At 51.7% G+C, this 14,773-nt stretch overlaps 1 protein-coding gene across 1 annotated transcript; it reads left to right on the forward strand.

Moving 5' to 3' along the window:
* Positions 1 to 9,379: 9,379 nt before the first annotated feature.
* Positions 9,380 to 13,984, forward strand: LOC122938468. The gene is made up of 2 exons (XM_044293994.1): positions 9,380 to 13,237; positions 13,691 to 13,984. Exon 1 carries the CDS (start codon positions 9,380 to 9,382, stop codon positions 12,710 to 12,712), a length of 3,333 nt encoding a protein of 1,110 aa, XP_044149929.1. The 3' UTR covers positions 12,713 to 13,237; positions 13,691 to 13,984.
* The last annotated feature ends 789 nt before the right edge of the window (positions 13,985 to 14,773 follow it).

The raw sequence follows: 14,773 nt of genomic DNA on the forward strand, positions 1-14,773 counted from the left end.
AGGAGGAGTAAGAGTCCTGACCATAGGAGCTTACAGTCCTATAAGAGGAGGAGTAAGAGTCCTGACCATAGGAGCTTACAGTCCTATAAGAGGAGGAGTAAGAGTCCTGACCATAGGAGCTTACAGTCCTATAAGAGGAGGAGTAAGAGTCCTGACCATAGGAGCTTACAGTCCTATAAGAGGAGGAGTAAGAGTCCTGACCATAGGAGCTTACAGTCCTATAAGAGGAGGAGTAAGAGTCCTGACCATAGGAGCTTACAGTCCTATAAGAGGAGGAGTAAGAGTCCTGACCATAGGAGCTTACAGTCCTATAAGAGGAGGAGTAAGAGTCCTGACCATAGGAGCTTACAGTCCTATAAGAGGAGGAGTAAGAGTCCTGACCATAGGAGCTTACAGTCCTATAAGAGGAGGAGTAAGAGTCCTGACCATAGGAGCTTACAGTCCTATAAGAGGAGGAGTAAGAGTCCTGACCATAGGAGCTTACAGTCCTATAAGAGGAGGAGTAAGAGTCCTGACCATAGGAGCTTACAGTCCTATAAGAGGAGGAGTAAGAGTCCTGACCATAGGAGCTTACAGTCCTATAAGAGGAGGAGTAAGAGTCCTGACCATAGGAGCTTACAGTCCTATAAGAGGAGGAGTAAGAGTCCTGACCATAGGAGCTTACAGTCCTATAAGAGGAGGAGTAAGAGTCCTGACCATAGGAGCTTACAGTCCTATAAGAGGAGGAGTAAGAGTCCTGACCATAGGAGCTTACAGTCTATAAGAGGAGGAGTAAGAGTCCTGACCATAGGAGCTTACAGTCTATAAGAGGAGGAGTAAGAGTCCTGACCATAGGAGCTTACAGTCTATAAGAGGAGGAGTAAGAGTCCTGACCATAGGAGCTTACAGTCTATAAGAGGAGGAGTAAGAGTAAGAGTCCTGACCATAGGAGCTTACAGTCTATAAGAGGAGGAGTAGGAGTCCTGACCATAGGAGCTTACAGTCTATAAGAGGAGATACAGGAGTAGGAGTCTGGACCATAGGAGCTTACAATCTATAAGAGGAGGAGTAGGAGTCCGGACCATAGGAGCTCACAATACAATCATTTGTTGTGCTTGAGTAGAAGTAAATTCCAGGGAACATCCGAATGTGAGATCAGGGTAGTGGGAAAGGTTGTCGGCAGAGAGGATCTTACATGTAGGGGGCACCTGGAGATGTTAAAGAATGTAGGTAGGTGTAGAGTAAGGCAGGGTGTGTATTATCAGGATCACATATGTCCTTCATCCCAAGAAACCTGTAGCCATTATGTATTCCATTCTCCTGAAATCAGGGGAAAGAGCGGACTGTGCCCCAGAAGGGAAGTTTCACGTATTCCACATAAGTCCAATGATGAAGGGCTCTGGCAGCGGAGAAGGTGCATGAGTGTGGCGACCTCTCTGCCAGACACGGTACACATCCATACGGGTTGTTCAGTTAACGCTAGCCTCTGAGGAGAATACCGCAGCGTGAACTGATTCTGACCATTGTTTTAAAATGCGTTGTCTGGTGGTAGAGTACTGCATGGCTGGACTGGGCCTCCGGCTCTGCCGTATGGAGGCACGCAGGCCACACAGATTCCCCTCTTCAAGGAGTTTGGAACAGAGAGACCTAGAGTCTTACAATTTCAGGGAGCCAAAAGGGCGCCCATTGGAGTTTCTATCTGGTGTCTCTGATTTCCCAGTCTACGATTCATCTCAAGGGGGTCGAGGACCAGAGAGCGGACTTCCTGAGCCGTCACCCGAGCAGTCAGGCTGGCCTTACAGATCTGTCCCCATACACTCGGCAGAGCATGCAGGTGTTGTGAAAAAGTAATGGGAGACGTGACGAACAAAAATTAGATGTTCCAATAGATAAATCATCACGTGAAAATTTACGTTGAATATCTCAAGGCTAACGTGACAAAAAATACCTTTATTATATTTCAGTAGATGGTTATAAATACAAAAGTGTCCAAAAATAATTTCCCAAAAATAAACAATTAAGAAAATGCGATCCCAGTATCAGGAAGAGGGTGGGTGGGTGAACGCTCCCTGTTTTTTTTTTTTACCCTAAATATTCCTCAGCCCAGGGTCACCCCCCTGATGGTGGAGGTTCCCTGTCCTCGTTCCTAGAACCTGGAAATTCCCTAACCGGACCCTACATCAATATATCCAATAGTCATAGAACAGACATGTACAATGGGATAGTTATAGTCTCTTATTAGATGTAAGAAAGTATATAAAATTAAACAAAAGGTAAATAAAGTGACCCCACCGCGTTTCACCTCCACCTTGAGGTTCATCAGGTGCTAATGAAAAAGACATGTAGGGATGAAATAATTCTTAAGTCCCAAACAGGTAGTGGGGGAAGGTCTATATCCAGATGTAAAACAGCTCCGTCAAAGGATGACAGGCTGAGGACCCCACACGGCACGTCCGGCAGATGTAGAGCTGATGCCGCCGCACTGAGCCTAAATGAGGCGACTGAGGCCTGCAAAGCTTTAGATGTTCTTCTAGGTTCTTTTGTCTTCTCCTGGATGAGTTGTCAATGTGCTCTTGGAGTAATTTTGGTAGGCCGGCCACTGCTAAGAAGGTTCAACACTGTTCCATGGTTTCTCCATATGTGGATAATATGTGCAGTCACTGTGTACATACATTACTGATCCTGAGTTACATCCTGTATTATACTCCAGAGCTGCACTCACTATTCTGCTGGTGCAGTCACTGTGTACATACATTACTTATCCTGTACTGATCCTGAGTTACATCCTGTATTATACTCCAGAGCTGCACTCGCTATTCTGCTGGTGCAGTCACTGTGTACATACATACATTACTTATCCTGTACTGATCCTGAGTTTTACAGCAAGACACGGAGGCTCATATTGCTTTCTCCTTCTTTACTGACCACCAATAGCAGCAAAGAGAAAAAATGAACATACAGGAAACCATAGCAACCAAGGTCCCTCCCCTATGGCTCTTCCTCTGGACCTTCCTCTTTCTTTGCTGCTGCCACCAAGTTAAGTACACCTTTCTTATCTGCTGTTTTCACTGATTTGTTAGGTGTCTCTTTTGCGCTGTGTACCCCAGGGTGACTAACCCTGCTTGCTAGCAGCGCTCCCCTTGTGTTTGTCTGCCCGCTTCTTGTTGGGGCGGGTGCTTTTTGTCTTCTGCGCTTATTCCCTGCGCTTCGTTGTTGCCGCTTGCGCTTCCCTGCGGTCCCCCCCCTTCTCTGCCCTTACTCCCTTATCTCAGGGAGTGCCGCTCTCTGCGGCTACCCTGGCCGCTTTAGTTGCGCTACCTTGGGCTTACCGGAGCGTTTGCGCGCGTCCCGGACGTTTGGGGGCGGGTCCTTCCTCTCCGGTTTTCGGCGGCGCCATTCCTGGGCGCTTCTTGGTCCGAGGGGCCGCGAGATCTCGGCGGCCATCTTGGGCGCCTTCAGTAGCCGGCCGGCCGCGGGATCTCGCGAGATCTCGGCGGCCACCTTTGATTAGGCTACCGCAATTCGCTGGCTTTTGGGGGCGGAGTTCCGGTTCCTCCTGTCCTTCCGGCCATTCGGTGCTTCAGCTCCTGCGCTCTGCACGGTCGGCGGCTCCTGCTCCCTCTGCATTGCTTGCGGCTATCGTTGTGTGTCAGGTGCCTTCTGTTTCATCTCAGTGGGATTAGGGTTAGGCACAGTTAGCACTAGTACCCGGCCATATTGTAGGAATGTCAGTACCAACACCCCCTCCTACTGCCAGCAGGCCCCCCTCCTCCCCTGAGGGTCACAACTCCACTGAGGTGGATGCACAGGCGCTGGCCCTGCAGCGCTCTGTATCTGATGCGATTATGGCGGCCATGGGTTCCATGTCGACCATCCTGTTGCAGACCATTACCCAGGCTCTGTCCGCCCAGCCCACTAGTGTGTCTTTGCAAGACCCCATTGCCACACCGCAGCCTACCTCTATTGACCCTCCTGTGCCACAGGAGACGTTGACTGGTGCGCATCCTGCCACCCCAGAGACCGTGCTTAGTTCACGGAAAAGGGCCTCTTCCCGCCAGGCAGAACGGGTGCGGACATGGAAGTGCGCTAGAGCACAATCACCGGAGATATCTGACTCTGATAGAGCTTCAGACGAGGAGGCAATTGCGGATTTTGATTACGGGTCAGTGGAGGATGTCACCCCTCCGGTTCAGGGTCCTTCTATGTCCGCTATTGCGGCCTCCTCCGCCAAAGATGTGGCGTCCTCATCCAACGCTACCCGATCTGAGGTCGTGCTAGACGCTTCAGGCGAACCGATGTTCGACCCTGTGTCATTGCATCACCCTCGTTCGGCGGAATGGCTTCCCTCTGCCCATGTGGGGGCTTATTTGGAGCATTGGGTGCGTCACTCACTTAGCCGTCAGTCGCGTAATAAGCTTAGGGCCGAGTGTCCCAGACCATTGGTGCCCAATAAGGTTTGTGACACCCCTGTAGTGGACCCGAAGATGTCACAATTTTTAGCCAAGACTGGCTGGAACCCTAAAAAGGGCCTGGATTCAGCGCTCCGCAGCTGCCAGGATAAGATTTTAGATGTCTTTGGCCCGCTGACCAAGATCTTGGAGATGGCCGAGACGGCTAGGAATGAGGGATCCCCGATTAGAACCTGAGGAATTGCGGGGTTAGACCCAGAGGACGATATGTATTACCGGTAACGCCAATACGTCATTGCCGATTGAGAGGTGCAAGGCCATCTTGTTTAAAATAGACCCCAAGTTGGCAAATTTGGCACTCACTGAAGCAGGAAAGGACGCCCAGGGTCTCCTTTTCGGCGAGTCCTTCATTAAGGACATGAACCGTTTCGTGGGCACCTTTACCGCGCTAGACAAGGCCCAAGCCTCTATGCGCAGGGTATTCCAGGGACGGGTCTCTCATCGGGCCGGCAGTGGTAGGGGCCGTCTGTCCGGCCGTGCAAACTTCCAGGCCCGTGGCGCGAATAGAGGTTCCGGTGGACAACGACCTCCTTTCCAGGACCAGCGCAACCCGTCTCCCTTCTTCTCTACCAGAGGAAATCAATGGCGATCTCGCTCCTTCCGAGGCAACCCGAGCCATCGCAGACCCTTGGGTAAGTCTTCCCCAGATTGGGGATTCTATGGTATCTTGTATAGGGGGCAGACTCCATCTCTTTTCCCACGCTTGGAGTCTCATCACCTCAGACCCATGGGTGCTGGTCACGGTCAGGGGATTTCACATAGAGCTCACGGGGTCTCCTTACCTTGTCCCCTCCCCTCCGCCCGTACCGCTGTCACGCCCAGATTGCGCTCTGGTGGACGCGGAGCTGTGCTCCCTCAGACAAAAGCTGAGGGGGTGTGATCAGCAATATCTTTCTCGTCCAGAAAAAAGGGGGTCAGATGAGACCGGTCATCAATCTTCGCGCGCTGAATGCGGTGGTACGCTACCGTCATTTCAAGATGGAGGGGATTCACCTCCTTCGGGACTTGTTAGTTCCTGGGGACTGGATGGTAAAGCTGGACCTGAAGGATGCTTACCTGACGGTCCCAGTGGCCACTCGTTCCAGGGACCTACTCCGGTTCTGGTGGAGAGGAGAGGTCTGGAGGTTCACCTGTCTGCCATTCGGGCTGTCTTCAGCTCCTTGGTGTTTCACCAAGTTGCTGCGTCCGGTCGTGTCATGGTTGAGGACTCGAGGCGTTCGTCTCATCATTTACCTGGACGACATCCTTCTGATGCACGAGTCCAGGGTGGGATTACTGGAACATCTACAGTGGACGGCGGACCTACTGTCGGGTCTCGGATTCCTCCTCAACAAAGAGAAGTCCTGCCTCATCCCGGCTCAGAGGATGGAGTTCTTAGGATTCACGGTAGATTCTTTCTCGGAGTCCCTCAGCCTGCCGGCGGTGAAGTTGCGGGCGATCCGCAAGGAGTTGAGACATGCGCTCCTCATTCCCCGTCTCTCATTACGTCACCTGGCTCGCATCATCGGTCTGTTAGCCTCGTCGATTCAGGCAGTGTTTCCAGCCCCGTTGCATTACCGTGCGCTCCAGTGGCTGAAGATCGCCCATCTTCGGACCGGTGCCTCCTTGGCGGACGCGGTGGTCCTGGACTCGGAGGCCCGAGAGGAGTTGAGTTGGTGGATCGCCAACATGGAAGCGTGGAACGGCAGAGCGATCTTCGGATTCCTGTCAACCGTTTGGGAGGTACTCACTCGGCAACCTTGGCTCGTCTGGCCAAAGATTTTTGGTCGTTTTGCCTGTCCAGGGACATCATGGTACAGGCGGAGTACTTGCCGGGGCTGAGTAACGTTCAGGCGGATTGGAACTCGCGCTACCTATCGGATGGCAGCGATTGGCGGTTGGATCCTCAGGTTTTCTCAGCAATTTCGGAGTTGTGGGGCCCGATATCTGTCGATCTCTTTGCCTCTCGGCTCAACAGGCAACTCGCCCGGTTTTTCAGCTGGCGTCCAGACCCGGAGGCAGTAGCAGTGGATGCGTTTCTCCAGGATTGGTCGGTATCCCGACTGTACGCTTTTCCTCCTTTCTCGATGATTCCGAGGACACTCCTTCAGGTTCTATGTCATCGGGCGGACCTGGTTTTGGTCTCAAGTATGGTTCCCCTCGTTGTTGAAGATACTTGTGGAGGTTCCTGTTCTTCTCCCGACCCGGTCGGATCTCCTGAGCAACCCTCAGGGTCTACACCATCCCCTTCTCCTCGACGGATCCCTGCGGCTGCTGGCGTGCCGGATCTCAGGACACCTGGATCTGTCGAGGTAATTTCGGCAGCGACTCGACAGCTATTGGACAGCGCATGGGCTCCCGGCACCAGAAAGTCTTACCGGGCAGCCTGGAGAACTTGGGCTAACTGGTGCGTGGAACGGGACTTGGATCCCGTTTCGGCACCTGTAGCTCACCTGCTACAGTTTCTCACCTCTCTCTTCGAGGCGGGGAAGGTGTATCGGACCATCAACCTTTTCAGGTCTGCTATTTCTTCTACCCATGCGGGCTACGAGGGTGTCGCGGCTGGTGAACATCCTTCGGTGTCTCGCCTCTTGCGGGGGGCTCGATTGTCTCGTCCCCCTCGCCCTCGTTTTTCCACTACATGGGATGTTTCCCTGGTCCTTTCCTTCTTGGCCTCTTGGCCCGAGAATTCTGCCCTGTCACTTAGGCAGTTGTCCGCTAAATTGTTGGCATTGTTTTGCCTTATTTCATGCAAGAGGGTCTCGGATGTGAGGGCCCTTGATTACGACGCGCATTCCTTTACCCCGGATGGGGTGACCTTTAACATCTCGCGTCGTACCAAGACTAGCATCCGTTTTGTATCCTATCCCAGTTTTCCGTCCTCTCCTATCTTATGTCCTGTGGCGTGCCTTAAGGAATACGAGTCCAGGATGCTGAAGCATCGGTCGCCTGCCAGGTCTCAGTTGTTCATTTCTATCCGACATCCTTTCAGACCGGTTTCTAGCCCTACGTTAGCACGCTGGCTTAAGTGGGTCATGTCTTTGGCGGGTGTTGACACTTCTGTCTTCACGGCCCATTCTGCGCGTGGGGCCTCTGCCACCGCTTTGGCGGTTGCGGGGGTCAGATTGGAGGATGTTATGCGTCTGGCCGACTGGTCTAATGTTACCACGTTCAGAGAATTCTATTTTCGTCCTCCGTCTAATTTGTTTGCTTCTATTATAGACAGGCTTTGAACTTGCAATATGAGCCTCTGTGTCTTGCTGTAAAACTAAATGATTTTCCTATTTCATGACGTAAAGTCATAGTTTTACAGCAAGACACGGAGGCGAGTATTGCTATCTCCTTCTTTACTTCCACCAATAGCAGCAAAGGAGAAATTAACATAATCAAAACAATAAAGGACCCTCCCCTAACAGATCCTATAATAAGCAGTGACCTCTAGCATATCTTCCTCTTTCTTTGCTGCTCCACCAAAGCTAAGTTATTCTGTGTTTCATGTGGTATTTTTTGCATGTATGATGCCTGTATTTCATTACCCTGTGTTGCTTAGGGCTTGTCTATTATTCATAGTCTCTGCCCTTTGCCAGGTTTTTTCTTTCCCCTAGTTTTGGACTAGTGGCTTCCTTGTCACCTGTATTCCCCTGCGCCTATTGCGTTTTCGTTTGGGGGTGCCCCCCCCTTTTTTCCCCCATCCTATCCTTGCCTCAACCACCGCGTTTTTATTCAAATTTTCGCTCCGTTTTACTTGGGAGGCGCTCTGCGCCTCTCCTCCTTTCCTCCCTACCTTCATCCTCTGCGCCGATTTCGCCCCGCTGGTTCCCGGCGCTCTAGGTTTCGGCGGCAGCTTACGCTTGGTTTCCCGCGGCTCCGAGATCTCGCGGGATCTCGGCGGCCATTTTGGGAGCTCCCGCCCGTCCTCTCGCGGGATTTCGGAGTTATCTGCCGTGCACGTCTGTCGCTCGGCTCCGGTTCGGCTCCTGCTCTGCGGCGCTTGGGGTGACTAACCCCTCTTTAGGTACCCACCTCCTCGGTCTTAGTGACCCCTAATATATCAGGCATCTGCCAGTTAGGTTATCTGCCACTTTAGTAGTTAAAACTTAACTCCTAAATATGTCTTCTGACCGCTCTCCCGCTGGGCCTAATCCCCCCCCATCTGCTGGGGATCACAGCTTACCAACTACTAGTGCACAGGCCCTGGAGCTACAACGCTCAGTGTCTAGTGCTATTATTGAGGCAATGGGATCCATGTCTTCTATGATATCTCAAACCATCTCTCAGGCCCTAGCTGCCCATGCCCCTGGCCCCTCTACTCAGTTGCCTGTACTCACAAATCCGCAGCCTACCATTGAACCTCCTGCCCAGGAGACCTTGACTGGTGTGATTCAAGCCACCCATGATAGCACGCTTAGATCGCGCAAAAGAGCCTTACCGCGTCAGGCAGAACGGACGCGAACGTGGAAATGTGCTAGAGCACAAACTAATGATATAGATTCGGATATAGAATCTGATATGGAGGCTTATGCGGAGGCAAGCGGCCAATCTGAAGGGGAGATGGAATCTGAATTTCCAGATGATGCTGGCCCTAGGCCTTCCACCTCTGGGTCCGTGGGCGCCTCCGCCACTGCCCCTAACACGGTTTCTACCCTGGTGGACCCCTCAGGCATCCCATTATTTGATCCTGATTCCCTCCACCACCCTAGGTCGGCGGAGTGGCTGCCGGTGGCTCATGTGAGCGATTACCTGGAACATTGGGTGCGCCGTCCTCTTAGCAAAGAGGCGCGCAGCAAGCTCCGAGCCGAATGCCCCAGACCATTGATCCCCAACAAGGTCTGTGATACGCCATCTGTGGATCCAAAGATGGCTGGAACCCCCGCAAGGGGTTAGATTCCGCAATTAGGAGTTGTCAGGATAAACTCCTTGACATCTTTGGCCCCCTCGCTAAAATTTTTGAGATGGCCGAATCGGCCAGAGCGGACGGCTCTCCGATAGATCCGGAGGAGCTTACTGGCTGGATACAGAGGGCCATTTGTATCGCGGGCAGCACAAACTCCTCCCTGGCCATTGAACGGCGTAAAGCCATTTTGTTTAAAATTGACCCGAAATTGGCCAACCTGGCGCTCACTGAGTCAGGAAGGGATGCTCAGGGTCTACTGTTCGGGGATTCCTTTATTAAGGACCTCAACAGATACGTAGGGGCGTTTACCGCCCTAGACAAGGCCCAGTCCTCCATGAGAAGGGTCTTTCAGGGACGGGTCTCCACCAGGGCCGGCAGTAGTAGGGGCCGTCTGTCCGGCCGCTCCAGTTTCCAGGCCCGCAGCTCGGGCAGAGGCTCCTTCAATCAAAGACCTCCCTTCCAGGACCAAAGGAATCCTCCTCCGTTCTTCCCGGCCAGAGGCGGGCAATGGCGCTCCAGATCCGTTAGAGGGAATCCGTCCTTCCGAAAATCCTTCGGTAAGTCCTTCCCCAGTGGGGGCTTCTTCGGTTCCTTGTGTCGGGGGCAGACTCCGTTTCTGTTCCCATGTTTGGTCCAGCATTACATCAGACCCATGGGTGCTGAGCACGGTGCGGGGGTTTCGCATAGAACTTACGGGTTTGCCAGATCTCGTCCTTCCACCCCCACCCCTGGCACGTCCAGACAGGGAACTAGTGGACGTAGAACTGATTTCCCTTTTTCACAAGGATGCGATAGAAAGGGCCCCTCCCACCCCGGGGGGCGTTCTCAGGCACATTTTTCTAGTGCAGAAAAAAGGCGGACAAATGCGTCCAGTAATAAATCTCCGGGCCTTGAATGCGGTGGTGCGCTATCGCCACTTCAAGATGGAAGGGATTCACCTCCTTCGGGACTTGCTGATTCCGGGGGACTGGATGGTGAAGCTGGACCTCAAAGATGCTTATCTTACGGTCCCAATTGCCTCCTCGTCCAGAGATCTGCTGCGCTTCCTGTGGAAGGGCGAAGTGTGGCGCTTCACTTGCCTGCCGTTCGGCCTTTCTTCGGCGCCTTGGTGCTTCACCAAGCTACTGCGCCCGGTCATGGCCTGGCTGCGGAGTCGTGGGGTGCGTCTAGTCATTTATCTGGACGACATCCTCATTATGCATCAATGTCAGGCGTCTCTGCTTCAGCACCTTCAGTGGACCTCGGATCTTCTGACGGGTCTGGGTTTCCTGCTCAATCCCGAGAAATCCTGCCTCGCACCGACTCGACGGATAGAGTTCCTGGGCTTCACGGTGGACTCTGTTGCGGAATCTCTCAGTCTTCCTTCGGAGAAGTTGCGGACGATACGCAAGGAGTTGAAACATGCTCTCTCAGCTTCCTCCCTATCCCTACGTCACCTGGATCGCATCATTGGGCTATTAGCCTCCTCTATCCAGGCAGTCTTCCCCGCTCCGCTCCATTATCGGGCTCTACAGCGCCTGAAGATCGCCCACCTCCGTACCGGGGCCTCGTTTGCAGACGCGGTGGTTCTGGATCAGGAAGCTCGGGAGGAACTTCATTGGTGGATAACCAACTTGGAAGCCTGGAATGGCAGAGCAATCTTCGGATTCCAACCAGAATTCACGGTGGAGTCGGACGCGAGTCTCCAGGGCTGGGGTGCCCACTGCGAGGGTATTTCCACTGGGGGTCGATGGTCGGAGACCGAGACCCATCTTCACATCAACGCTCTGGAACTTCTAGCGGGCTCGTTTGCCATCAGGAGTTTCACCAAGGGCATAGCGCACGCTTGCATCCGTCTACGCATGGACAATGTGTCGGCGGTCAGGTATGTCAATCACCTGGGCGGCACCCAATCGGCCACCTTAGCCCGGCTGGCGAAGGAGTTCTGGTCCTACTGTCTGTCCAGGGACATCATGATTCAAGCGGAGTACCTTCCGGGTCTTCACAACTACCGAGCGGATTGGAGCTCCCGATGCTTCACGGACGGCAGCGACTGGAGGTTGAATCCGGAGATGTTCTCCACGATCTCGGACATCTGGGGTCCTTGTTCCATAGACCTCTTTGCGTCCCGTCTCAATACTCACCTGCCCAGGTTCTTCAGCTGGCGTCCGGATCCGGAAGCAGAGGCGGTGGATGCGTTTCTCTAGGACTGGTATGCAGCCCTACATTACGCGTTTCCGCCGTTTGCCATGATTCCGAGGATGATGTTACAGACTCGTCGTCAGGCGGCGGACTTGGTGGTGGTGATCCCCTTCTGGGGGTCTCAAGCCTGGTACCCGATTCTCCTGGAACTCCTGGTGGATGTACCTCTCCTACTCCCGGCTCGGATGGATCTCCTCCAGGACCCTCTGGGTGCCCCACACCCCCTGCTGGTCGAAGGCTCCCTTCAACTTCTGGCGTGCCGAATCTCAGGACTCCAGGAGAGGTCGAGGGAATTTCGGAGGCAACTAGACGCCTCCTGGACAACGCTTGGGCTCCCGGCACCCGAAAATCTTACCGGGCAGCTTGGGGATCTTGGGTTGGCTGGTGCATGGGACGGGACCTGGATCCCGTTTCGGCATCTGTAACCCATTTATTGCAATTCCTGACATCTCTTTTTGAAGCAGGGAAAGCTTATCGGACCATTAATTTGTTCCGTTCTGCGATTTCCTCGACTCATCAGGGATTTGATGGCGTTCCTGCTGGTCAACACCCTTTGGTGTCTCGACTTTTACGTGGCTTGCGTTTGGCTCGGCCTCCTCGGCCGCGTTTCACCGATACGTGGGATGTTTCCCTGGTCCTTTCTTTCCTCTCTTCCTGGCCCGACAATGCGGCTCTTTCCCTCCGTCAGCTGTCGGCCAAATTGCTGACCCTTTTTTGCCTCATTTCCTGTAAGAGGGTCTCTGATGTCAGGGCTCTGGATCATGATGCCAGATCCTTTACGCCCGAGGGTGTTACTTTTAACATCACGCGGCGTACCAAGACCAATATTCGGTCTGTGTCCTATCCCAGTTTTCCGTCTTCTCCGGCGCTCTGTCCTGTGGTTTGCCTGCGGGAGTATGAGTTGCGCACTCGGTCTCACCGTTCTGCGGACAATCCGCAGCTTTTCCTCTCTATTCGCCATCCCTTTGGCCCGGTGACTAGTCCCACTTTGGCGCGTTGGATGAAGTGGATCATGTCCCTTTCCGGGATTGATACGACGATCTTTACTGCTCATTCGGCCAGGGGCGCGGCTGCTACTGCCCTGGCAGTTTCAGGGGCTCGTTTGGAGGACATTCTGCGTCTGGCTGACTGGTCTAGGGCCACGACGTTCACAGAATTTTATTTCCGTCCTCCCACTCATGTGTTTTCAGCTATTATTGAGCAGCTTTGAACTTGCAATACGAAGCCTCCGTGTCTTGCTGTAAAACTTAATGATTTTCCTATTTCATGACGTAAAGTCATAGTTTTATTAAAGACACGGAGGCGAGTATTGCCCGCCCTGGGTTTCTCCTGCCCCCCCTATTGTTATGGTATTATTGTTATTGACTATTACACTGTCTTTTATTGTTATTTATGACGTTTTACCGTTAAGGTTTATTATGATTTTGTTTCAGCGACCTTTTGATGTACGACCGTTATAGGGTCGAGATTGCGCATTTTGTACCCATGTGTTTACACTGGCTATATTATTTGTTCTGTTTCAGGTTGAGAACTCCTTGGCAGATGGCGTTCCGTGTTGTTCCAGGTTTCCTGAGATGTTGGCCATGTTGGCTTTAGTTCTTCAGTTGGAGGGACCAGAATGGTCGGTGGCGGAACCAGTTCCAGTTCGGTTCGTTTTCGGTTATGGTTGGCGGTTGGTGTCGTGGATTCAAAGAAAGAGGAAGATATGAAGAGGACACTGCTTATTATAGGATCTGTGAGGGGAGGGTCCTTTATTGTTTTGATTATGTTAATTTCTCCTTTGCTGCTATTGGTGGAAGTAAAGAAGGAGAAAGCAATACTCGCCTCCGTGTCTTTAATAAAACTATGACTTTACGTCATGAAATAGGAAAATCATTAAGTTTTATTAAAGACACGGAGGCGAGTATTGCCCACCCTATTCCCTCCCTTGGGTATTCTCGTGGGTTTTTGTTTCAGGGCTCGCTTATTATTGACTCAATGTATTATTGCCTTTTGGGGTTGTTTCTGTTTAATGTATTTATTGTCCTATTATTTATTTAATTGCCATTGTATTTCATGTTATGTACTGCAATTTTTATTGCCTTCGGTCATTTGACCCCTATCAGGTCACTTTGAGCAGATGGCTTTCGGACGTTCTGGTCCTGATATGCTGGTTTCACCTAGGCCTATGGTCTGTTTTCTTTTTCAGGATGAAGCTACCTCCAGGCTACGACGCTGTGTTTCAGGTTGATGTTACTACTACAGTTGGCCAGGTTGGCGACTGGTTTCCGCTGAGTTGGTGTTGGACTTCTGCGTTCCAGTCACAGTTCGGAGTTTTCGTGGGAATGTTCGTGATGTTGGCACCAGGTTCTCAAAGAAAGAGGAAGGTCCAGAGGAGAAGCGGCCTATTATAAGGGCCATAGGGGAGGGACCTTGGTTACTATGGTTTCCTGTATGTTAATTTTTTCTCTTTGCTGCTATTGGTGGACAGTAAAGAAGGAGAAAGCAATATGAGCCTCCGTGTCTTTAATAAAACTATGACTTTACGTCATGAAATAGGAAAATCATTTAGTTACATCCTGTATTATACTCCAGAGCTGCACTCACTATTCTGCTGGTGCAGTCACTGCGTACATACATTACTTATCCTGTATTGATCCTGAGTTCCATCCTATATTATACTCCAGAGCTGCACTCACTATTCTGCTGGTGCAGTCACTGTATACATACATTACTTATCTTGAACTGATCCTGAGTTACATCCTGTATTATACTCCAGAGCTGCACTCACTATTCTGCTGGTGCAGTCACTGTGTACATACATTACTTATCCTGTACTGATTCTGAGTTACATCCTGTATTATACTCCAGAGCTGCACTCACTATTCTGCTGGTGCAGTCACTGTGTACATACATTACTTATCCTGTACTGATCCTGAGTTATATCCTGTATTATCCTCCAGAGCTGCACTCACTATTCTGCTGGTGCAGTCACTGCGTACATACATTACTTATCCTGTATTGATCCTGAGTTCCATCCTATATTATACTCCAGAGCTGCACTCACTATTCTGCTGGTGCAGTCACTGTATACATACATTACTTATCTTGAACTGATCCTGAGTTACATCCTGTATTATACTCCAGAGCTGCACTCACTATTCTGCTGGTGCAGTCACTGTGTACATACATTACTTATCCTGTACTGATTCTGAGTTACATCCTGTATTATACTCCAGAGCTGCACTCACTATTCTGCTGGTGCAGTCACTGTGTACATACATTACTTATC

The sequence above is a fragment of the Bufo gargarizans genome, chromosome 5 (assembly GCF_014858855.1).
Source record: "Bufo gargarizans isolate SCDJY-AF-19 chromosome 5, ASM1485885v1, whole genome shotgun sequence".
In the NCBI taxonomy this organism is placed as follows: domain Eukaryota; kingdom Metazoa; phylum Chordata; class Amphibia; order Anura; family Bufonidae; genus Bufo; species Bufo gargarizans.

Bases quoted from the DNA above. Each gene is read 5' to 3' on its own strand.
- LOC122938468 (XM_044293994.1), top strand. From the start codon at position 9,380: ATGGCCGAATCGGCCAGAGCGGACGGCTCTCCGATAGATCCGGAGGAG.